At 48.8% G+C, this 25,223-nt stretch overlaps 1 protein-coding gene across 5 annotated transcripts; it reads right to left on the reverse strand.

The window, feature by feature from the left end:
- Window positions 1-1,323: 1,323 nt before the first annotated feature.
- Window positions 1,324-25,130, reverse strand: SLC31A1 (solute carrier family 31 member 1). 5 transcript variants are annotated; one of them, XM_042052527.1, is made up of 5 exons: window positions 25,048-25,130; window positions 8,461-8,616; window positions 6,183-6,255; window positions 5,632-5,800; window positions 1,324-5,027 (listed from the first exon to the last, which is right to left on the reverse strand). In XM_042052527.1, the coding sequence occupies exons 2-5, from the start codon at window positions 8,569-8,571 to the stop codon at window positions 4,826-4,828; spliced, it is 555 nt and encodes a 184-aa protein (XP_041908461.1). In that variant the 5' UTR covers window positions 8,572-8,616; window positions 25,048-25,130; the 3' UTR covers window positions 1,324-4,825. The 5 variants fall into 5 exon arrangements, with proteins under 5 accessions (XP_041908461.1, XP_041908460.1, XP_041908459.1 ...); XM_042052526.1 differs by having other exon boundaries at window positions 25,037-25,108; XM_042052525.1 differs by lacking the exon at window positions 25,048-25,130 and adding an exon at window positions 18,811-18,914.
- Window positions 25,131-25,223: the final 93 nt, after the last annotated feature.

Below are 25,223 nucleotides of genomic sequence, written 5' to 3' on the forward strand. Positions count from 1 at the left end.
CAGGAGGATCCTCTGGGATCGTGATTTTAAACCAGACAGTGGAGTGGGGCCACCTGAACCTCCAGCTCTACCCGCTGGTGACCCCACTGAGAAGGTCCTGGAAGTGCCTGATGAGTGTTTTGGGATAAAGGTGCCACGGTTCTGGGTGCCTCTGTCCTTTCCTGAGGCAGCCAGGAAAGAATCCCCTATCTATTAATTCACCCATGTCCCAGAGCTGCTTCCCAGTCCATGTCACAGCTGGGATGTGGTTTGGGCCCTGGGAATGGCTGCAGACCTGGATGATGTACTGGGCACATGGATGTGGAATGATATCCTGTATTTTCTGAGCCACTTTTCCTTCATACTTCCTTGTTCCACCTCCATTCAGCCCTGCTCAGTGTCACCCCAGCTGCCCTGGTTTGTCACCCTTGGAATGGAGCTTCAGGGCTGTGTGCTGCTCAGATCAAAGCTCACCAAATAGTTCCCAATGGATAGTGTCACGTGAAAAGGCCAAGGGGGCACACTGATTTCTTCAGCAGGTCCCTGGATTTACCCTCATCAGCTGCCTGGGCAGGGTAAGGTGAGATTTGGGGCAGAGCCCACCCAGGAGTCTGGCACACAGTGGGGTGAGCTGAAGGAAGCAACTTAAAAACCTGAGCAGCTTCTTGGTGTTTAGGGAACTCTGCTGCCTGCAGCCTGGGGAAGGAGCAGGGCAGGCCCAGGACACCTGCAGGGAATTCAGGAGCTGGAGGTTCTCCCTGCCTCTGGCCAGGGCTGCTTCCTGCCATCTTCAGCACAATGACCAGTTCTGATTTTTCAGTGTTCCAAGCAATGCTCCAAACTGGAGTTAGTCAAATTCAGGCTTCCTGTGTTGTAGGTGCATCAAATTTCAGGTCAGGCTGGGAAAATGTACAGAACTTCGAACTTTTCCAACTGGAAAGAGCCCCAGCCTGGCCTAGAAAAGAGCTGGTGTTCCTGTCTAACACAACATAAAATGATCAGGGATGGCTCTGCTGTTCTGGCATTCCCAGCAGGCCCCAGCTCAGGAGGTTGTTACAGCTCCCTAAAACTCCTCTCCCCAACTCTTCCTGCTCCAGGGCAGGCAGATCTGGGAGGCACCAATTCCACACTGCAAAGTGTGACTGGGCTGGAACAAACAAACTTCTCAGTGAATCCCCACATTCCCATTCCAGGAGCTTCAGGGTGCATTCCTGGAAGCTGGGGAGGCGCAGAGGATGCTGCTCCTCACTCCCATCCCAGAGCACCTGAACAGGGACACTGGGCCGTGCTGCTCCCTCTGAGGGATGCACTGAGGATTGTTCCCAAAACACACCCCCACCACAGTAAAATGCAATCTATTTTATTGGTTAATTATGTACAGGAGAGTCTTGATTTTCACAGTAACATCAGACAAGTTACTGCCACAAAGAGCAAGAGTAAAAACAAAACTGACAGTCCACTGTAAACAAAACTAGAAATCCTGCTGGATTGGGTGGGACTGGCTCCAGACAAACTCAAAAGGCACTCAAAAGCAACAAAAGCCTGCTGAGGGCCACAGCCTGGATGCTCTGTGCTCCCCCCTTGATGACAATGCGGAGGCACAGCGTGTGGAGAGCAAACATCAGGACACAAAGACACGCACAGGATGTCACCCCCAAGCAGGACAGCACACCCAAGCATGCTACATGTGTGTCAACACAGGAATTTAATGTACCCAGGTCTGGAAATCCTTCCAGCCCTCCCCTTCCCGTGTTACCTGGACAACTTTACATTCAGCAGAAGGGCTGGGGCTGCCCCAGAGCTGCCGATCCCACCCAGAGGGAGCTCAGGCTTTGCTCAGGCTCTGCCACAGCACGCAGCAACCCGGGCTGAGAAGGCACCGTGGTAGCACCGGGTGGCAAGGGGGAGGCTGGGACACGGGGAGGTCAGTGGCTTCTCTGGATTGTCCCATTAACTGAGGAAAGCACGGCCATGGCAGGAGGGAGCAGCCTGGACATGCCCCTCCCCAGCTGCACGTCAGGGAGCTCAGGAGCAGAGGGGACACAGCCTCACCCTGCTCTCCTCAGCCGCTTCCCTTCTGACGTTCCCTGGGCAGCCCAGGGTGCTCAAAGCACCCCTCGTGCAGGCTGTGGGAGCAGCTGGGGCACCTGAGACACTCCTGCCCAGGTGACCCCTGCTAGGTCAGTGTCCCTTCCCAGTGCATGCTGGAGAAAGCTGTGTACCCTCTCTGGGAAGAGCATGGGCAGGACATGAGCCTTGGGAGCTCATCCTGGTGGGGAAACAATTCCAGGGGCAAAGGTGGTACAAGTAGAACGAGGCAGAAAAGCTTAACAAGAACCAGATTGACACTGCACGAGCCACAGCCTGATCCCCAAGTCATCCCTCAGAGAATTCAAGTCTGGTCACTTGGATACACAGAAAGATGGCTAAAAGGTGACAAGCAAGGTGAGGCCAAGCAGCTTCTGTTTCAAAGAAAGACACAGCAAGAGGTGTATGAGGTCACCACACAAAGCCACTCCTCACTCCACCTGTGATTGTAATGGCAACAATTCCAGCCCCTTCCAGAAAAACCAGCGGCAGCAGTGGCAATGTCACCCTGAGCTCCTTCAGGGTCAAGCCCTGCAGTGCAAACCTCCCACCCCACCAACCACCATCTCCAGCTTTTAACAGCTCGTTTTCTCTGACAAACACTCAGGTTTCCTCTCAGTTCCAGCAGGAGTGGGAAGGGATTGTCCATTTTCTTTGTCCAACACTAACATTCCTCCCAGCTCTCCAGGGATGGGGAGGGTCAGGTTTCCCCTCCCATGACTGCTTAGAGGGCACAGGAGTTTTACCTTTGTGACAGGTGCAGAGAGGGCAGCAGTAGGTTCTGTCCCAGACAGAACTCCCTTCAAAGATCAGACTGGGGAAGGAAGCACTTTTCCTGTCTCTCAGCAGGAGGGGGCTAGAACTTTTCCATGAAAATAACTTTGCCTCCTTCACCCAGATGCGAATTTGCTACAGAAAGCAGCTATTTAGGAACCTAAGCCTGCTTTTAACTCAGCTCCTTTTATTCTCTATTTACACTGTCCAGAGAAAACAAGATGTCCAAATAAACAGTTGGCATCAGCCCAGGAGGGCTGACTTCAGGAGGTGCAATTCAAGTCCTGGTAGCAGCAGTACCGGATTTCCTTAGGGTGGGAGGGTGGGCTCTGTGCAGGGACAGCAGCACCAGCACCGTGGAGCACCCATGTACACAGGGATGGCCTCACCCTCGAAGGCTCAGGAGCTAAAAAATGTCATTCCAAAGATCAGCTTTCCTCACACAGCTGCTGCCAGCAGCCACCAGCAGCATCTCCAGAGGAAAAAACCTTCCTGTGCATGCCCAGAGGCTTTATCCCAGCAGGATTCCCTGTTCTCATGATGTCCCAGACACCAGCCCCAGTCTGAAAGTGGGGCCTGTTCTCAGGGCCCTTCTCTAATTCCCACTGTCTTCTTTTCCAGCCAGTTACAGGCACAAACTGGGCAAACTGGGTAGAGGGAAGACTCCAGCTTTGCACCACACTCTGCACAACTTTTATTAACATCCAGGTGCTACACCAGAGCTGCTCCCCGAGCCTGTCCTGGCACCAGGCAGGTTCTGCCCCCTCACAGCCTGTCCCGCCTGGGCACCGGGCAGAGCCCACAGCACTGACCGAGTTCTTCACTGCACCACAGCACCTGTCCCCCCCGGCACTGAGAACCTGCAGCTCCAGCATGGGCACACTGTGATTATTAAGACAAAGAGGAGTCATCTGGGTCAGGAATACTTTTTTATCAGCCCACACTGCTCCAAATTTCACCTGAGAAGACACGGAAGGCTGCTGTAGTCCTGTATTTATTTTCCTTCTCCTCTTCCCCAAATCTCTCCTTTACAGGAACATGGTTGTTTTCCCCCTTCACCTCCATCTAGGAATACCTTCTTCAGCCAGTTTAACTTCCGTGTCATGAAATCATTATTTAGCTCTTGCCTCATTTACAGAGCCAGTCCTAGTAACCCAAAGCTTAGCTCTAGTTCCATCCAGGTGCAGTTCCACATGAAGTATCTGTGGGTTCAATGGTTTATTTAGAAGCTTTTTGCCCTGTAAATACAGAACTATTATCCTGCATCTGCTCCATAATTGGGAAGGGAAAGCAGCCAAACTCGAGTGTTCTCCCCGGAGGCTGAGTAAAGCTGCTGGATACACCAGATTAACAACACTCATCATCATCCTCTGGTGGGCTTGGAGGGCAGGTTCATCCAACCCCTGAAGCACACAGCTCACATCCTTGGGTCAAAGTCCTCCCTTACCAGAACACACCTGAGCGTGTCTGATGTGCAGCACCAAATCTTCCTCAGAGGCTGAGTCCTAGAGCAAAACGTGTCATTGGCCCCAAAAGCCACAATGCCAGGGCAATCTCCTCCCCTGGCATTATGTACACATTGAAAAAAATCAAAATTAGAACAGCCATTCACACATTATTGGCAACTTTGATCTTTTCCTACTGTTCATTAAACCCCCACTGATGAGCATTTACAATTTAAAAATAAAATGGTTTTGTTTTCTTTTTAAAACAATAATTTCTACGGTTCTGTCAGCCAACTAATTTCAATCACAGCATAATCTAAAAATAAAGCAAATCCTGGCCAAGAAGGGGCTCTCAAGAGTCAAGGGGAGAAGCGTGTCCCAGCTCCTCACATCCCTGCACCCCTCCAGGAACTTGTGGTGAACTCCAGTTGATTTTCTTTATCATGATTCTCTTGGCAGCTTAGGAATGCTCCAGTCCTCGGGGCTGGCTGCACTTGCAGGGAGCAGTGGGGTAGAGAGGCCTGTGGGCACATCCAGTGTTAGTGGCAGTGCTCTGTGATATCCACCACCACGGCCTTTTTCCAGCTGAAGAAGAAGTATCCGGTGCCCGCTCCCGCTGCCACGGCGATGCAGAGGTACCCGTTGTAGGTCATGAAGATCAGCATGAGGAAGTAGCTGACCACCACCTGGATGATGTGCAGCACAGTCTGCAGCAGGTGGGGCAAGCTCAGCATCTGCTGACTGGGAACACAAACCCAAACAAGTCAGCAAACACAGGACAGGTGGGAAATGCACATCCCCAAAGAGAAAGCTGCCAGGACAGCAAGGTGGGCGTGCGATGGCAGAGAAGGTGACACCAGCCTGGGCAGGGACTCCTGCATGCAGCTGGCACCTGGAGCTGGTTTTGCTCACAGAGCAAAGCAAGCACGGAGCTTGCTGGGAGGACACAACTTTTAGCTGAGAAACAGACTCCACCAAGCTTCTTTTACCCCCCCATTCAACAGCGGACTGGCTCCTGTTCTGCACAGAGGCCTTGACAACCTGTCAGCAAAAGGATCCTGAGTGTTTTCTGTCGGGGTCACTGGATGTAACACCCAAACTCTGTTCCTGAGAACTCCCCCAAACACATGCATTACAAAAATCCCAAGCTCATCTGGCTCCTTGCTGCTTTCCTCCTTTTGTCTCCATCCTCAAGGGTGCCCAGGTGTCCCCCATCCTCCAGTGCCACGCAGCATCCCAGTCTGGAGCCAGGACACCCTCCAGAGATCAAAACTGGCTGCACAAAGTTTCTTCTGTGCCAGTTTCACCTGCAGAGCTTTGCTTTAGAATGAAGTGCAATCCTTACCCCACGGTTTTGTGTGTCTCCATCAGGATGGTGCCATTGGGGCCTGGCACTGGCATGGAGTTATAGCGGATGCTGACTTGGGATTTACGGAGCAGACACTCCCGGGCGATCTTAAGGCCTTCATAAAACATGGCCAGGAAGAAGACAGCCACAAAAGCACCAGCCATTTCTGACAAGAGAGGAAACATTATTGTCTCTGGGCAAGAAAATGTGTCAGCAGAGTCACTGCATGATTGAACAGCCCCACTGTGCTGCATAGGCCATGGCTCTGTGTGCTTGCATAGATAGGTGGGAAATGGGAATTTTAGCCAGACACTCACTGCAATTTGACCCATAAAGCAGAACCAGCAATCACTTTTGCTAACAAAACCAAATTCTTGAACTGTACAAACATCTTTTTTTCTTTCACCCCACAGATGCCATTTAAACCGGATTCAACACAGCGTGTCCATGTATTTTTAGCACAAGGAACAGGGTAATTCCTGAACTATGAATCCTGAAACACCAACTGTACACCTTTTGTTTGGACTGCACAAGACAGTGTTACTAACCTCCAGGAGAATTGATTGTAAGTCCAGAGAACAGCAATGGCACATTCTCGCAGCTGAAGTGGAAAGTCATGGCCTGCCCAAAACACAAAGAAAACCAAAATGAGCCTGAAGAGCTCATCCCAAGATGGAGCTCACAGCAAGGTGTAGCAATGGGGTTTGTATCAGAACAAGAACTCAAATGAGTTTATTTGGTCACCACCTAAACACCAAGAAAGTCTCCAGTAAATCTGGTGTAACACACACAGGTGAGACAGGGATGAGATGTTCCAGTTCCCAGCTCCTTCAGGCAGCCCTGGGCAGGAGGCCCTGTCCTTCACAGAACTCCAGGTAAGTGCCTTCTCCTTGCTTTTGGAGCTCCTTTTCCCCTCAGCATCAGCAGCAGTCAGGGATCGGGGATGTCCTCATGGAGCTCCTCCTCGCCTCCCATCCCCTCAGGAACTGGGGACAGGGCACTTTCCCTTCCCCACTTTGACTCTGTTTGTATGATGCAGGTAAGGGCTGTACAGGTAAGTCCTCTGCTCCCCTCCTGCACTGTGCCAGCACAGTTGTCTCCCTATGGAATTCCCAATATCCTAAGGGAAACAGAGGCCTAAACACAGCTACCACAAGGAGGTAAAGCAGGACTGCAGCTTCCATGGGTGAACAAAAGGGCTCCTGAGCCTGCACAGTGAAGGGGAAGGGGAGCCATCAATGATCCCCAGGCCAGTGGAGGTGATACAAACTTCCCATCTAGGTAAATACAGCTTGGCATGTCTTGGGCACAGTGTTTTCACATGGCAAGTACTGACCAACCAAGAGGAACTTCTCTTTGAACTTCCCTCATTGCTTAATTAAGGTTATTTGCTGAAGCTCAGAATTATGGTTCATTTCAGCATCCATAAGAATCAGCAGACACTCATTTTTCCCCAGAGCAGAAATTACTGTAAAATAGCTTTTAGAAAGTAATTTCATCTCTTCAATGAATTTAACGTCTTTATATTTAAAACAAAAGCCACATAAGTCAAAGAACTGCAGCTGAGCCTGAGCCTGTTACTTGGTGCCAGTGAGGAATGGGAAAACACACATTAAATGTACTCAGTCTGTTACCTAAGATGCTGTACCTATGTACTGCCTTCCCTGACAGATTTATTTGCAGTATGAATTCAAAATCTTGTGCAATTACTCACAGTTTTCAGCTGCAGGGCAAGGCAGGGTCCTGTAACTATCCAGGGAACACTTGACATGTGTAAAGAAATGACATTTTCATGGAAAGTAATGGCCCAGGGATGCCAATACTGAGCTGTGAGATGATGGGAAGAGCTTCACAAGAGCAGTGGCAGTGCTGGACTGAGAGCTCCACGTGGGCCATGCCCCCCAAGGCTGTTCTAGTGCTCTCTTCTCCTGCTGTGACACTGGTTGCAATAGAAGTAGAAGCAGAGATTCTTGGTTCTCTCCTCAGGCACACAAACTCCAACTGAAGGTTTGTAAAATCTACTCCTTGAGAACATTCTCATTTGAAATGGAAATGTGCCCTCTCTCCCCTTCTTTTGAAATTTAACCAGAAACAGACATGTTTTAATAATCTGAAACTCACTCCAAAAGCATTTAGGCAAAGGAGAAAAAGCTGAAAAAGTTCCTAGAACTGGCTACACACAAACACTGATCCTATGGCCATCTCCATGGAAACTCTGGCCAGGATCTCTGCAAAGCCCCAGTGATGCCAAATGCACAAGTCTGAACCTGTAGGAATCAAAGCCTGCTGCAGCAGCAGGGATCAGGACCAGTCCAGCCTTAATACCAACATGGCAAAGAGCCCTGGCAGTGCTTTGCTCCCCAAACCGAGCGTGCTCTGAGAGTTCAGGAGGGACGGGCACAGAGGGAGCTCGGCAGAGCCCCTCAGGCTGCTGGGCAATCCTCTCAGGGCTGCCTGGGGCTCTCACTGCCAGCCTGGAGAACTCCATTCATCCACTTCCTGCAGCAGAATGCTTGCTTTGCATTTCTGCCCTTAGTTGGCTGTCAAGCAGACACCAGGCTGGCTGCTGGAAAGGTTTTTGCAAGAGAAGACAATTTTGCCAAAGGATCTCCAGCTCTGAAATCCATTTCCTGCTCCGTATCCCCTCATGCTGCTCCTTCACTCCAGAAGACCCACAATGGGATCTGGGTTTTACCTGGAAGTATTCCCACCTTCCAAAGCTCAGGTTAATTCCCAGTTCTCAAGAGCACAGTCTTTAAGATGACAAGTTACTCTGAACCACAGACAAGGAAAAATTCTCTGGTTAATCCTGACTTCTCCACTTACCATCATCATCATGTCAGGTCCATGACTGCGTCCCGGGGCTGTGGTGGAGGAGTGGTGATGCTCAGGAGGATGCGAGGTTGGCAGCATGGAGCTGTTCATGTGGTGAGACATCTTGAGGACAGAGCGGTTCAGAAAGGCACATAGAAAAGTGGGACCCTGAAAAACAAACAAAAAATGAAGCCCTTTTCTAAACAGAATGTGGTTTCTCTACTGCTACTGCAAGAGAAAATATTCCAAGCCACTGAGAACTGCTGCCTCTGGAAAACTCCTGGAGCATCCCCACGCTCCTGCTCTGGCTACAGAGAGCACACAGCAGGACAGTTTAAAGGAGGTGTGTCCCTCTGCAGCCTAATTTGATTGAGGTGGCGCCTGGGGACAAGTGCTCAGCATAAAGGAACATTTCTTATCTACATGAGGAAAAAAACAGAGCCCCTTCCCAAGTGCAGTCTTGCAAGAGGCAAAAATATCACAACTTTAAATTGCATATACTAAAGATCAGATTATGGAGTTTCTCTTAATTGACAGTTATGCATTTTATTTGGAACATGTTTAACACAGAAATTGTGTTAGTTGGTACAAGACCTACTGCCAGGAAAGGTCTGCAACAGCCACAGGCAATCCAATTTCATTTCCATGAGCTTTACATTGCCACATCTCCCCTCTAATCACATTACCCACAGTGAGAGAAACACTCAAGAGACTGCCAGTCCCAATCCCTAATCTGGTTACCACAAATCAGGGATGTCTGGGCACACTAAAAATAAATAAATAAAAATCCATGGTTAGCTGTGGGCATGGCTGCTGCACTCTGCCCCAGCACTGCCTGGCAATTGCTGGTGGGAAATGAACATCATCAGGTAGAAACAGCAATGGGAGAGAAAATAACCTGGGAATACCAGTCAGTCCTGCAAGCACAGCATCTGTCCTGCTGGGCCCTGCCTGGAATAATCTGTACCCTCCCACTTCAGTCCTGCACTAAAGTAAAACCAAGTGAAATAAAAAGCAAAGTTCGGACACTTTATCAAATTAAAGTTTAGAAAGAAATGAGACTTATTTCCTTCCGCATAAACCATCATAAGAGTTTACAAGTGTGTTTTTTCTGTTTTTTAAGTCAAAAGGCAGCATGGTGTTTGAACAGGGAGGCATGGCTGTATTTAGATTGGAGAGAGGAAGTGACACTCTAGAAGAGCTTTCAAAACTGAAAATAGCAAATAAAACCCCAAAAGGCAGCTGGTGGTGGAGCTAGGTTAGTGTGACAGCAACCCTGAGCAGGGGTCACTGGTAGCCCAGAACATGAGTGCCAGTGCAGCCCCGTGGAGCATCCCTGACAGGGGGGATATCTAAGGGCTTTAGGGTTAAATTAAGGAGAGAAATGAGAGAAATTAAAAGATTTGGGAAGATAAGGAAACTAAGTCAGCACTGCTGGGGAAGGACTCAAGAGAAAGACAGAAGTAATACCCTGCAAACACTGAAATTAAATAATGCAGGGAAGCACCAATTAGCAACACCAGGAACCCACAGCTCAGGTATGTTCTGCATCTCTGTGCAGATGAAGTTTGTACCCCATCCCTTATTGCATCAGACGACTTCACAATAATCCCCTGGAAAGTAACTTGTCATGGAATCTAAGGGTACTGGCTAAAGCACAATGAATTCCCTGTCCACATTTCTGCTAAGATTTTTTAGCTCACTTTGCCCCTGATTTGTGCTTAAATATTGAGACCAGAAAAATGTTTATGGGGAGATAAAAAGGAGACCAATGCAAGCAGCAGCTCAGCTGACACAGAAACACTTCACCAAGGGACACCTGCAGAATGCCCAGCGTGATTTCCATATGGCACAGCTTGGAAGATTATCCTGTTCCAGAGCTGAAACGTTCAGGCTCCAGAAATGCAGTCCCAAAATACAAACACTTGGGAAAGGAATCCTCTGCCAAGACACACAAACATCAAATTGTCTTTTGCATCAGGGAAGGAAGAAGAATAGCCCAAGTGCTTTATGCACAGGATCAAAGGTAAGTGTGCAGTGAGAGGAAAGACGTCACACAAGAACTTCCCCTCTCCCCCAGCCAAAATCTCCTGGAATCATAGAACCATGGAATATCCTGAGCTGGAAGGGCCCACCAGGACCATCCAGTCCAACCCCTGGCCCTGCACAGGCCCCCCAACAGCCCCACCCTGGGCATCCCTGGCAGCGCTGTCCAAACGCTCCTGGAGCTCTGGCAGCCTCGGGGCCGTGCCCATTCCCTGGGGAGCCTGGGCAGTGCCCAGCACCCTCTGGGGGAAGAACCTTTCCCTGCTCTCAGCCTGAGCCTGCCCTGGCCCAGCTCCAGCCGCTCCCTGGGTGCTGTCCCTGTCCCACAGAGCAGAGATGGGAGCTGCCCCTCTGTCTCCTCCCTCTTCTCCTCTCAGTTGACTGATCCTTTGCTTTTCCTTTGGATACAACATCCTCACTAGTGACTACTGTCCAATGATTATTTATTCCTTTTAGGATTTCACATTCCTGCCAAGCTCAGCAGGTTCCAAAACGCTCCACAGAAGCCCTGGCTGGTTACCAGATGAAAAAACTGCCTTCGTGGCTGGGCTGTGTCAGCTTTTCACTCCTTTCCTTCTCACTCATCATCATTTGTCTGCAGAAAGGGAGAAACAGCGGCTGTGTTCTCAGGATATTTACTCTGTAGGAACAAAGAATACAATCAGGTGTTCAGGAGTGGCTGCCTGTGGCTGGGCAGGCAAGTTTAACCCTCACCTGTGTAGCTCCTCCCTGCCCTGCTATCCCAGTGCTCCAACACCAAATCCAACCTCTTGCTGCAGTTACCCAACACTGAAGGACATTTTAAGAGATCCTGAAAGGATGGGGTATTAAGCAGCTTAAGAGGAAATCAGTGGCTCATCTGAGCCACTTCAGCTGTGTTTTGTGTCACTGAAGGTAACAAACAGTGGATAAATTTCTGTTTTAAAAGAAATCAGTTCCAGTGGACAGTCAGAGTCTGATTTACAACTTAGGAGATCTCTATCTATGCCTTGAGGTAAAAAACAATATATAGGGCAGCAATAGGTTAATGGGTGTGTAATATTCCAAGCAGCAAATCCCTGGCTGGCTCGCACAACTCCTAAGAAACAAGCTGACAGAGATGTGGAGCTCTGTGTGTCACCAGAAGGTGGTGGTTTAACAAGGCTCACTCCATACCTGAAGGAAAAAAATCTGCCCCCCTGGCCCTCCCCCAGTTTCTATTACTGTAAATTCTTTAAATAGGTTTAGCCTTGTACAAAGCCAGCCTTCAGCAGGTATTTCTGTCTGAATGGGTGACTTGATCTCTGGCTGCTGCCTGCTCCAGATGTTTGCACTGAGAGGGAGAGGCATTGCAGTGGATTCCTGAGCACGGAGCCCTGGAGAGGGATCTGCCACAGCCCGCGACTGCATCAGGCTCAGGTACTTTGAACACCTGAAGGGGACAGACCCCAGGGTGTCCCTGTCACAAGGGACACACACAGAGCGATACTTTGTGCTCTGCAGTAACCTACTGCCTAAGAAAACAAACAGGAGGAACAGGAGAGAGGAACGAGGACATTCTCCTCCAGGGCTTCTTTCTTTCCCTCCTCCGTGCTGTTACCCCAGGTGAGAGAAGCCACAGCCTCCATTTCACAACCCCTCAGATTTTTAAGGAAAACTGCAAGACTCAGAGCTCCACCCAGGACTCCTCTTCCTTTAAGCAGGACCTCAGGCAGGCCCTGCTCACACAGAGGTTTCTGTCCCAGCCCTGCAATGCCACCGTGGCAGCTCTGCAAACCAGGCTGGCTCAGGACAGGTGCAGCCAGGAGCAGGATCTGACAGCAGCGAACTGTCAGCACCAGGACTCACCTTCACCCTCCACCAACACAAAAACGGTGCTGCCTCACCTCACACATACCAGGAGGCCACGTTTGCAACTCCAGGGCACAGAGAAGGGGAGGACAGGCAGGAGATGGCCGGGCACACATGAGTGCAGGTAAAGGAGCTGGACCTGATGAGATGCCAAAGCCAGAGCAGTCTTTTCAAGCAGGTCTCAGCCACAAGATCACTGCCATTACACATAAGCCCCTCCACAGCTTCCCAATCGATTGCTTCTGCTGTGTTCATCCAGAGTCCTGCAGCTTCACAGCAAATCACAGTTTTTCCTGTGGCAAACACCCAAGGAAAATACACCTTTCAATGCAGAAACAGGACACACTATGGGAAGGATCTACCAAGCTCCCAGAAAGTACTTCACAATCAGCTCAGTGTCAAACAGATCTTCCTTAAAGTCACACTCCAAGGGAATTATGCCCCTTTCCAAATCAGAAGTCTAACAGGATTAACACTGGAGCCCTAAAGCAATACCCATTACAGCACCAACTCTTCCCTTCTAAGCAGTGCCTCATCTTTCCCAAGCCAGTTCAGAAAACACAAGAAATAAAACTAATTCCACTGGCTCTGCCCAAAAGGACCAGAGCCTTAAAAATCACCTCTTCAGTCTCCTTTAGAGCAGTTATTTGTCCCACAGAGAGGGTGCTGCTGCAGTGGCCAGCACAGGACTGGCTGCTGCTCGGAACCCTCCCGACTCCTCTCAGCACAGCTGGAGTGATTTGTACCCAGCGTCTCTCCACCAACACGTCTGGTAGCAAGAACAGGGTCAGGAGGTCCCTCTCTTCTGAAGAAGTCAGAAAGACTTGGTAATATTTACTAAGAATTAAAATCAAAGTTCCTGAGAGAAAGGGAAGGGAAAATAATTAAGAATAGCCAGCTGGAAAAGCAAAAATCTCTTGCTTACACATCACATATGGCTCAGTGCTGCGTGACACAAAGGAATGCTACAAGCAAAAACACAGAAGGAATGGAAAAGGCACCCAGGAGTTCTTGGTGCTCTACTTACAGCAGTGCCCCTGGCAGACCGAGCTCCACTGGCTCCCAGCTTGTGGTCCCAAGCCCAATCCCTTTTTTGTTTAGCAGTGCTGTAAATGGAGTGGGAGGGAAGCAGGAGCCTGCAGACACTGCAGCTCTGTTCACTGGCTCTAGCTGTGGGCTCCACTGAGCTCGTCATCAGGAGACCTAAGTACTGCTTCTAGTTTATTCAATTTCCTGGCAAACTTTTCTCCTTTAACTGCTTCCTTTCCAAATGGGTGGACTTGTGATTCTTCCAGGATCCCGGGCATAGCTCCAGAGCTGCTTAAAGGCACCACTGTGAGACAGACCAATTCTACCTGTTCATGCTGTAGGAGCACCCAGCACCCCGGGCCAGCTATAAAGACACACTTTAAAAGACACAGGGAACAAACACTACATTTTTCAGTAATGCAGCAGAACACGTGTTACAGACACACACTGCTGTTTCCCAGTGTGAAAATTCCTCTTGGAACTCTCCCAAGCAGCTTCAGCAACCCCAGGCTGGCACTGAGACACAGGGAGGGACTGTGCTGTGCCCAGCACACTTAATTGCACACCTCTGTTTTTCCTTTGCACAATTCCTGAAGAAGGAACTCTTAGAGCTATATTAAGAATTCAAGGAATGTTTGTGAGATCACAGAAGAACTGTGGCTTGCCCTGGTACTGCCTCACTACCTTAAGAGTCTCATCCTAAAGCTTTTCCCAGAAGTTTAAGGCTTCCCAAAAGCTGAACACACCAGAAGGGGTTCGGATAAAGGGAAAGGGAAGGGCACAGCTCAGCATCTCCAATACACGCTGAGGGTCAGGCTGTACAAGTTTGCATTTCCTGGGGCTTGTCCCTGACCACGGAAGCTTGAAAATGGACTCAGGCTGGATGAGCAGAGCCAGGCAGGAACACAGTGTGACACAGGGCACATTCTCCATGTCTACCTGTAAGCAGGCTGAGCTCTTCACAGCCATGGGTTTCAGAAGTTCTGAAGGATGACAGGCACTCTGCAGGATGTCCAGCCTGAGACGCCACAGGGTGCAGTGCGGGGAGCAGAGAATGGGCAAAAAAGAGCTGAGCAGGGCTGCAGACAACATCTTGTGTTCAGGGTCAAAAGGGGACAATGCCTGAGCAGCCTGTGACATGCCAGGATGGAAGCAGTCAGCAGGGACATCAGCAGGGACAGGAAGCCAAGCTGGAAGCACCCAGAGCCCAGCTCTCACAGCTGGAATGTACAACACAGGCAAAGAATGGGCTTTTACAATGACATGCAGGGCTTTCAGGTTTTGTGAGGAGAGAAATCCACACAGGAGATCTGATCCTCCACTGAGGACCCCACCCGGAACCATTATAGCACAGCTGTGGATGCTGAAGGCAATGACAAAGTTTTGGCACATCAAAACCACTCTGCTGTCCATGAGCCGTGCCCACAGCTGATGGGATTTGCCCAGGCTGAGACAGACCCTTATTAAGGTGATCCTGACAAACCCCACAGGCAGGATGTGGGAGAAGAATGAAGCAAAACCATGTCACCCACACAGGGAGGTTTGGGGGTGACACCTTAAGCCAGAGTTGAGCTGAGGTTCACTGCAGCACAGCCAGATCACAGGGCTGGGGCTGACAATCACACCCTGCAGTACGTGCTCCTCCAAACACCCATCCTTCAGGCCTCCTGGCTGCCATCATGTGCTTATTTTATTCTTACCAAATCCTCGTGTTTCTTGTACCAATACACATTTGTCCCTCTCTTTATTGGGCTGCTCTTTCCCCAAGGCTCAGGCTGACCCCTCCACATGGAGCTGTCACACAGCACCCACTGGCATGGCAAAAACCCCAAACAGTGCTCCGGTTCCAGACTGTGGACTCCAGTTCCAGGCTCACACAAACTTCCTGGAGCTGCACCACATCATTTGGCAGCTTGATGCAGTTATATACATTAATTAATGACGAAGTATCAGCATATGTTCAATCCTTAAGGTGCTGTCCTCTGCTCTGAATCAAAGCATCCCTCAGCTGTCCAACTAAAGCAAAGCTGGTCACAGTCACTCAGCACAATCCCTGTTACTTGAGGAGGGGCCAGAGCTCTTCCTCTCGCCATGGCTACAATAATGTCCCTTTGATGGAGTTTATTTTCATAGCAAACTCTCTGTTAGAGGCTTCCCTAGAAGGGGACGGTCATTCCTAATCTCCCAGCTTCTGCAGACACCTCAGGAAATCTGTAATCTTTGAACAAGAAAAAAAAATAACCCAGGACAGATTGTTCTTTACAGGACAATGCACTGGACTTCATTAAGTGAAGCACACACCATGTCATTACCCACAGGCCCAATGGAGTGAAAGGCAGCTGAAAACAATCCTGCAGAGCAGAACACCTCAGACTCTAAGCCTGATAACATCAGAGGAAAGGCACGGCAGCCACCAAAATTCCTTATAGCCAATGCCAGCGTGAATTCAGAGCTAGAACTGACAAGTTTCCATCAAAGGCAATCCCCAGGAGGCATCTACAGAAGCACTTCAGCACTCCCTGGGCATGTGAGAGCCTTCTGAAGCAAGCAGTCACCCCAGGTCTGCAGACCAGCAGGCCACACCATCAGAGCTTCACCTCTCTTCCTCACGTCATCGAAGGCATGACACAGGAACACAAACCCAGGTCACAAAGCCCCTGGGATTCAGCTCTCAGGGAGGAGAAACCTGAGGGCCTTCCCTTCCTGGCAGGAAGGGAGGAAGTTTAGGCAGAGATAAGGCAGAATGGCTCAAAGGGCAGGGGTGTAAGAGCTGTGCTGGGATGGAGGAGCAGGAGGGTGGGTGGTGCTCAGGCAGGAATCACCTGGGAAGCTCCTGCTAGAACTCTCAGCACCCGCTCATCAGCTGAGGACAACTGAGGATGCTGAGTAGTGAGGAGACATGGGTCAGCACTGGGAAGAGGAGACAGAAAAGCAGGGCCATGTGACCCATATTTTCCAAGATTACGTAGTTCCTGAATAAACAGATGATGCTTCCTTATCCTCAGTGGCGGTTTTTGCTCAGCTGTTACACAACCAAACACAGGAATGGTGACCAGGCAGATGTGATCCATATGGCCAGAGAGCAGGAACCATCCTGCTGCCTCGGGGGAAGCTCAGAACAAATGGGACAGAGTCCTGAACCTTGTGATACTCTTCAACAACTTTCTAATATAAAAATATATTAATATTTAAAACTCCATCTTGCAAGATGTGTATCCTGTAAGATTAGGCAACTTCTGCTGCCTTAGAAAAACCAGGCCTAGTGGAGAATTTCACTTCCTATTTCACATGCCCTGATCAAGAACAGCTCCTAGCATTTATTCCTCTACTATAACAGCTCTTTTTAAATGAAGGGAGAGTTTTCTCTTCATATGAAAAAAGAAAACCACCTTTTGCATACAAGATTCTTCATCGTGCTCACTAATTCAGCCCCCAGATTCCTGCAGGTTCAACACCTCCTGCACCACCTGTACACCTATGGAAAGAAGCCTGTCTCCCACAAAAATGTGTCTGTCCACAGGGTAAGGACACAGACTATTGTTTGTGGATGTTCAGTAGCCACAGGCAGAAGCATTCCATCTATAAGGAATGACAGATATGTCAGGATGCAAGACAGGGAACTACCTGCAAGTTAATCCTGATAAACCATTGCTCCGTGGTTTGCTGGAGTGGGAAGGACACACACCAGGCTACACAGCATAAACAGCTCTGACCAGATGGATTTTATGGCGCCTTCAAGCCTTAAACCCCATAAAACTATAAAATAATCTCAGGAGACACAAAATGAAACCAGAGTCAAAAAGTGCATTGCCAAGAAAGCAGGGCCTCAGGGGCAAAAGTGATTCCGTGCGTCCTAGAAGTGCATTAGTGGCCTTTAATACAGGTGGAGAACAAGAGTTATCTGTTATTATCTCATTATAAATGTTATCTAGCAACAGCATAAATACCTTTGTCCCATGCAGATAAAACTAAAGCTGAGGGTAATAAATGGACGGCACTGGTTTATTAGAGGCCTCATAAAAGGGAGTCCAGCACAGGTGATTCACAGGAGATCCCCACATCTTACACCACTTGCCCATTTTCACACAGCTCATTCTCCCTCTCTGGCTGCTCTTCAACATCATCATCAGACTCAGCCCAGAAAAGGCAACACTTGTACAAGTTCTGAACCGGCTTTCAGGTGTTTTGAGACTCTGAATAGCAAGAAAACCACACTTCAGAACTCCTGGTTAATTTTTAGGAGGTTGATTCACACGTATATGAGACACACTGGTTTAAGCAATGCACACACGTTTTTCCATGTCCAGGACAGCCACACACTCATTACCTTCCACCACATGGGAAAGCATCCTTGCAGAGCAATTCCACTTCACTCCTTTCTTTTCATATTTAAGCAGTTGTTTGTCTGTAATTATTCCTCAGAAGTGTGTCCATGTGCAGACACAGCGTTTTAAGGTGGCCACTTAACCCTTCCCCTTCCCTGGAGCTGCCGTGTTCCAGCCTGTGTCAAACGTTGTCACAACAGCCACGTGTTGATGTCAGCTCCTACTGGGATACCCCGGGATTTCCAGCTCCTACTCTGGCATGTCAGGGTCACCTCTGGAATGCAGGCTTTGACTAAAAACCTAAGAGTTCACAAGACTGACTTTTGGAAAAATGCCTTTTCTTGCAGAGGAGATACGGATGCGCGTTCATTTCATTTTGCAGCACCATCCATGACTGTCCCTCAACACAAGAACTTGTTCTACCACAGCCAAGAATCAAATTCTTTTGTGCCTCCAAACACTTGTTTTCAGAAGCCTCAAGCTGCTCATGAGTAAAATGCAAGGTAGAACTCAGGTCACCAGAAGCAAAATCCATTCCAGTGGGTTTTTAATTAAGCCCAGGAAGTCGACCTCTGTTTTGGCAGATGGTTAAGGCCAAATATCCATCACCAGAGGCACCTTCCTACTCTTGATCCATGATCTTGGCAAACAGCAATAGGATGGCACAGTGACATATAAACAGCTTCCAGGTAGTGATGCAAATACTTGTAAGGGTTCAGAGCACAAATTCATAGCCTCAATCCATGGAACAGAGCATCTGCACATTCTCCTTTTGAAAATGCAACTGAACTATTAGAATTATTATTGAAATTACTGAATCACTGAAAATACAATCTCAGCAAGGTAGAAGACCTCCAATATCAAGAAGAGGAAAAGAGCAATCAACTCAATTCTCTGGAAAGGAACTTATCTTTGGAAGAGCCTTGGCCTCGTGACACTCTTCTGACAGGAAGAGCAGTGACTGTAGGGCATGGAAAGCCGGAACGAGAGCCATCAACAATTTTTCTGTGAGTAACAAAAAATCACTCTGGGAAAGAGCTGCCTTTTTCATCATTTTCAAACCCCTGGATGGCCACAGAGCTGCTAATCCACAGCAGAAATGATTCAGAGCTAAAAAATGCTGAGTACTTACTCTTCCAGAGACAGGTTTTCCATCTACCGACTCCAGGAGAGCCTTTTTCTCCAGAGAGGCAACAAGTCTGAGACTGATCAAAGTTTCTCAACCCTCACATAATGCTGACAAGCACATCATTATCTCTATCAAAGGCTAATCATTAACTACTGCTCAGATGAGCTTAGGACCAGACCAAGCACTGGGATGCTCACATAGAGATCCACAGAGTAGCAAAAGCAGCTCCTGAGTCTCCCCCATGAGATCTTTGCAAAAATGCAAAGAGATTTTAGAACTCCCTGGTCTGATTAAGTGCATTGCAGAGATTACTTTCCAACACATTAACCAAAACACATTTGAAACACTCATATCTCTATCAGATATATTAGTGGTTTGCTTGTTTTTGGATAACAAAGCAAGCTTAGTTTATTTTGCCATTAGTATTTAAGTATTTTAGTATTCAACTGAAAGAGAGAAGGTTTAGATAAAATATTAGGAAGTAATTCTTCCCTGTGAGGGTGGGCAGGTCCTGGCACAGGGTGCCCAGAGCAGCTGGGGCTGCCCTGGATCCCTGGAAGTGCCCAAGGCCAGGCTGGACATTGGGGCTTGGAGCAGCCTGGGACAGTGGGAGGTGTCCCTGCCCATGGCAGGGGTGGAACAAAATGAGCTCTAAGGTAATTCCACCCCAAACCATTCTGTGATTCTATCTGTCCCATAATGAAGAAATGTGATGTTTTCAAAGCTATCAGTTTTTAGGAGCATTGGGAAGTGAGGAAAAAATAACAAGGCAGATAAACCATCAATTGTGCAGAAATTCTTCAACACCATGCACAAGACAAACCCTGTCGGGGTAGCTGGCTCTGGGACCCCTCTGCTTGGAAGGCTGGAGCCAACAACTGCTACGGGAAAAAAAAGTGACAAAGCAGAAAAAGTGCAAGAACAGCTGTGCTGTGCCCTGCAATACAAGGGGCCTCGTGGTGGGGGCTGAGGTTTCAACCAAGATCAAAAGCAAGAGTTACACAAAAAGGGATCAACTGACAAGCAGTGCACATGGATCCTGCTCTTAGGATGTCCTGGAGGGTTTTACTGGAGGAATTCAGAAAATTAAGTCATGCTGCTGCCAAGAGGTTTTTTAAACTAGAAGCAAAATAATCAGAGTAAGTGCATTAGGCTTTACCACCCATACAGCAGGAGATCCCACAGACACTGCTCTGTGCCCTGTATGAAAAGAGCACAAAAATGGCTTTACAAGTACAAGCAAGCCTGTAACAGGAACATGAGGACAGCTGTGAAACTCCCAACTAGCTTTGTTTCCAGCTGTTCAGGTTTCAGTATCTATAACATACTCCTCCAGCACACTTCAGTCTCACCTGACACCACTTTAAACACTAAAGTTCAGCACGTCCTTGTGAGATAATGTCTTATCCCAAGTTAATGAAGGGCATCAAAGCCAATGGTAAGTTGATTTGTATAAAACCGTCCTGGCAGAGAACCCAGAAATCCTGACTCAGTCTCTTGTCAAATCCATTAGACCAGGAGCTCAGACAAACACGGGAGCTGAGAAAACCAGACCAACACTGATTGCATTTCACTTGCACAGTATCCCGAGGCTGGGTGTGCTCCTCGGGAGCTTGTGCTCCCACTTCCCTTATCACTTTGATGTACGAGGGCTGATTTACCTATCGGAAATGCCCTCCCACGGAGCCACACTGATGGCAGCGCTGCGGTCACTGCCCGAGGGCTGCAGGAGAGTGAACTGGGATGGCTCCTACTGGGAGCACTGCCTTTGAGTCTGCTCCACGTTTGTTAGTGTTTCTCCTTCCCCAGTCAAAGGTGCAAGCCTGAAAATGCAGACCAGCTGTGCCAATGAGTGGTTTGAGTCTCTTCAGTAGAATGCCTTTCCGAGCAGGGAAGGTTAAAGGGGAAAGCAAGTGAGTAAGGGGATCCCTGGCTCCCAGTGCAGCCTCTGGAAGATCCCACCAGGAGCAGCCAGGGTGGCACGAGCTGCTGCTGTTCTCCCACCCAGAGTGCAGCCACCATTTAAAGACATCAGATAAGGAGCAGGTTGGGTCACAGGGAGGAGCCTCTCCCTAAGGAGGCTGGAGCCGTATCCCTTTCCAAGAGCTGCTTTTCCCAGCTCTCTGGAGCTCACAGCATTAGCTCAGGATGTGCACTGCACCTCACAGGTGGCCTCAAAGCACTTCTTAATCCTACAGAGCAAGTCCAATTACATTACCTTTAATGTGAAAAAAGCCTGAAAGTGTATTTGCCAGACACTCCTTCCCCCAACAGAGGCAGTGCTTAGAAAAGAAGAACAGCCAAGACTGTCATGGTTCCTCTTTACCCAGGTTAGCCAGAAAATCAGCTAAATATATCACAAAGCTCATATTCCAAGCTCCTCTACCTTCATCAGAGGAATGAGATCTGAATCCATGATAACTAATGAGTAAGTGTGGGAAAAGAAGGTTTATGGAAGTGAAGTGGTTCTCATGAAGTCTCAGAACAGAGCTTGGGGCACTCACTGTGAGTTCCACACCAGAACACCTGTATTCTGTTCCCAGTTTTCTCCCAGTTTCATACCAGGACATGCTGAGCAAGCAGTGAGAACAGAAGAGCCTTGGTCACTTACAGCATTTGGCCTGTGCTCTAGAGCTACCATGCACTGCTATATTCATTTAGATAAATATTAAAGTGAAAAGATTATATGCTTGTACAACCTTTTTATCAGATGATAAATGACATTTACTCCTGTGATACAGCAAGTGTATGATTTTCTAAGGTTATATACACAGAGAGGAAAAGTGCAGGAAGCAAAGCCGTTGTTCTGGCTGCAATCACAGTTGCATTAGCAGATTCCAGCTTTCAGATGAAGAAAACGGTTAATGAAAAAATCATTGGTTCCTCAGGACCCGATTGGGAACATTTCCAGAAAATTAGATTGAAACAAAAGGCAATGGAGTTGATTAACTAAGATTGGATTTCCCAGAGAAAAACAACATAAACTAGATTGAGTCTTTTTCATCCTTCCCTAAGAAAAAGTTGCCAAGACTCCCAGTGATTTCCGGGCAGACTTGTGGAGAAGTTCATGCTGGCAATGTGCTTCAGCTCAACTTCCCAAAATTCTGCTGCAGGCTCCTGCTAACTTTCAGGTGACCTTCAGGCCAGGGCAGGGAAGGCAGGTCTGCAGAACCATGGCAGCTTTCTGTTGGGTAGAGGGGTCTTCGTAGCCAATAGAAAAACCAAGAAGGAAAGGAGAAAATAGCACATTTTAGTTCAAAGACCAAAAAGTTCTGTCTTGAACCTAATGCCTAACTGGAAAACAAGCCAGCTGAAAGGAAACTCCTCAGGGCCCTGCTCAAAACTCACTGTGTGAACATGGTAGATTTTGTCATTTACTTGTAATATAAAACTGGAAAAGATTATTCTCAATGCCCTCCCTTCTCAGGCATTAAGCTTTCATTCAGGGATAGAGTGTCTCACTAATCCAAACCTTGAAGTTACACTGTAAAGGGAGAAGTGAAAAATCCTCCCAAACCTCTTTTCAAAAGAAAAAACAAAAAAAAAAACCACCCCATAAACCTTGTCCTTGTACCACTGCAAGTCTGAGTCAGTGGCAGGGATGATACCTTTAAAATAAAAAAGCAAACATGCAAAAGTGACTTGGAAAGGTGATTTAATTCCTCCTCTCTACTGGCAGAAATTATCCTAACTCTCAGCTTAGTTAACAACCTGGCCTAGATGAGAAATCTGATATGATATGAAATGAAAAGCAGCCAAATCTCAGTAGGAAACGGTTGTAGAAAATTTCTCCATTCTCACCACAAAGTTGTGTGGGAGCCTGCAACTCCTGCCAGTACTTATATTTTCTTTATTACCTTGCTTTTGGTGGGGGGAGGAGAGCAGAAGCAAAAACCTGCTTATTCCAACAATTGCTGTGTTTGTAGCAAAAAGCATGACTTTAGTTTCGCATTGTATAGCAGAGCAGTCAGAGCTTCACCAACAAATCCTTAGTTATAAAACCAATTCTCATTTAAACAGCAACATTTACACATTATTCCCAGTACCCCCTTTTTAATGAAGGATAGGGGAAAAAAAATGCAGAGTCCAAAGCCTGATGAAAGCCTCAGGAAACATTACATCACAAATTACAGGATTTGGGATCGTTAACTTGAATGCTAACTTACCCTATAAGATCCCATATGGTTACTTATGCAAAATCCTGCAAAAGCTTTGCTGACCTCAGGCTCAAGCAGAGGCAAGTTAAGATCAAAAAGACTGAAAGCCAATTTAATAAACACTTGAGAGGAGCATTTCATCCACCTGGACACAAGAAGCAGGACTAGTAAGCATTCTGGAGCTTGGGATTCGAGCACCAACAGGAAGAATTGGCCTCTGCCTGGGAACTGTGTGGAACCACAAGCCCACTGCACACTCAAATATAGATGAGAATTATGAACAAAGCTTAAATTAAAAAAGGACAAGTGATTAAGATGCGATGCTTGCTGACTGCTGCAGGATGTGCTGCTACAGCCTCTTCCCCACTACACTGGCATTAAAACTGGCCAGTGCTGAATACCAGTGAAAAAAAAATAGGAAATATATATAGATCTAACATTGGGCTAGGAAGATGGTGAAGGGTCTCAAAGGGCACACAAGGAGCAGCTGAGGGCACTGGGATTGTTCATCCTGAAGGGGAAACTGAGGTCAGAACTCACCAGGGGCTGCAGCTCCTCCCAAGGAGCAGCTCTGATCTTTGCTCTGTGACAGGTCCTGAGGGAATGGCCTGAAGTTATCCCAGGCTGAGAGCAGGGAAAGGTTCTTCCCCCAGAGGGTGCTGGGCACTGCCCAGGCTCCCCAGGGAATGGGCACGGCCCCGAGGCTGCCAGAGCTCCAGGAGCGTTTGGACAGCGCTGCCAGGGATGCCCAGGGTGGGGTTGCTGGGGTGTCCTGGGCAGGGCCAGGATTGATGGTCCTGGTGGGTCCCTTCCAGCTCAGGATATTCTGGCATACCTGTACCTAAAAAACCTAAACCGAAGTGCCACACCAGGACTTAGCCACATGGGTCTTCACCATTTAAAAAACACAACTATCTTGACAATCAACCTGATAAAAATACAGGAGCCAAAGCAACAAACTCTTCATCCAAGCAACCACATTTCCCATTGGAAGGAAGTTCATGTCCACCTGCCTTACCAAGATTGGAACAATCTGCTCCCACCACGAATTTACACCAAATTATTGTAGTTTTTTAACACAAATAAGATTCTAACCTTTTCCAGGTTTCACTCTAAATTCATCACACATTCCACAACATACATCTGCTTAACACTCCCCTTTATCTTATCCTTTTAGAAATGGAATCACTGATATCTCAATCGTTGCAATAACCTCCCTAGTTACTGCAAACGCAGCTCTGCAACAGACCTGGCAACTTCCTGCTCAAACATCCAGTAAGTAACTGACAGTACAAATTTCTAACCAGTGCCAATACTCAAAGCCAGGAAATTATTCAACCCTTATTGCCACTCTGACCTCCCATGCATTGTTTGCCTGCATTTCAACATCACTTGGATCTAAGGTGGAATTAAAGCCAGTGGGTCTCACAAAGCACACAGAGATACCACTTTTCCAAGAGGGGAAAAACACAGAAAAACCACAAGAAACCACAAAAACCCTCATTAAACAAACTAACAGAAAGGTGTGTTTCTCAAGGTACAAGGCGAACGTGGAAAACTGCTTCGGCGGGCCAGCTCAGACATTTAACCACGCAAGGATCCCGATGTTAAGAACACAGCGCATTGCTGATGTCCCTGGGTAGCTCAGAGACACGAGAGCCAAACCTGGAGCACAGCAGCGCTCCAGTGTCCCCAACATTCCCTCCCGAGCGCCCCACGGACCCGCAGGGCCCTCAGAGGAGCCATGCGCGGCCCTCTGGCTCAGCCCGGAGCCCCGGCAAGGGCAGCACGGCGGCCGCGGGGCCCGGCTGTCACCTTGGGAACCGCAGGGCCGGGCCGGGCGCCTCCCGCGGAGCCCCGGCAGCGCTGTCCGCACCCACACCGAGCTCGCCCCTCACCTCCACCCCCACGTCCCAGGGCTGCCCATCCCCTTGGGCCCCCCCGGTGCCCCCGGCCCGAAGTCCCGCGTCCCGGCCTGAGGGGAGGGGGGGCGGCCATGGGGCCCCCTCAGGCGGGTTGGGGGGGGGGTGGGGAGGGAGCACGATACCCCCCCGACCCCACTCGTCACTCACCGCGAGGCCGCCACGAGCCCGCCACGACCCCGCCGCCTTCCCCACGGCTATGGCCACACCACGCCCCCTCCGCGCCCCCTCAGCCCCGCCCCTACCGCAGCCTCCCGCCCCCGAGGCGCCCGCTGAGCCCCAAGGCTCCGCCCCACACGCGTCATCCAAGCCCCGCCTCTTCGCTCCCGCCAAGCCA

This window comes from Corvus kubaryi, unplaced genomic scaffold (assembly GCF_017639235.1).
Source record: "Corvus kubaryi isolate FWS band 111438036 unplaced genomic scaffold, C.kubaryi_AGA036_p1.0 78, whole genome shotgun sequence".
Lineage (NCBI taxonomy): Eukaryota > Metazoa > Chordata > Aves > Passeriformes > Corvidae > Corvus > Corvus kubaryi.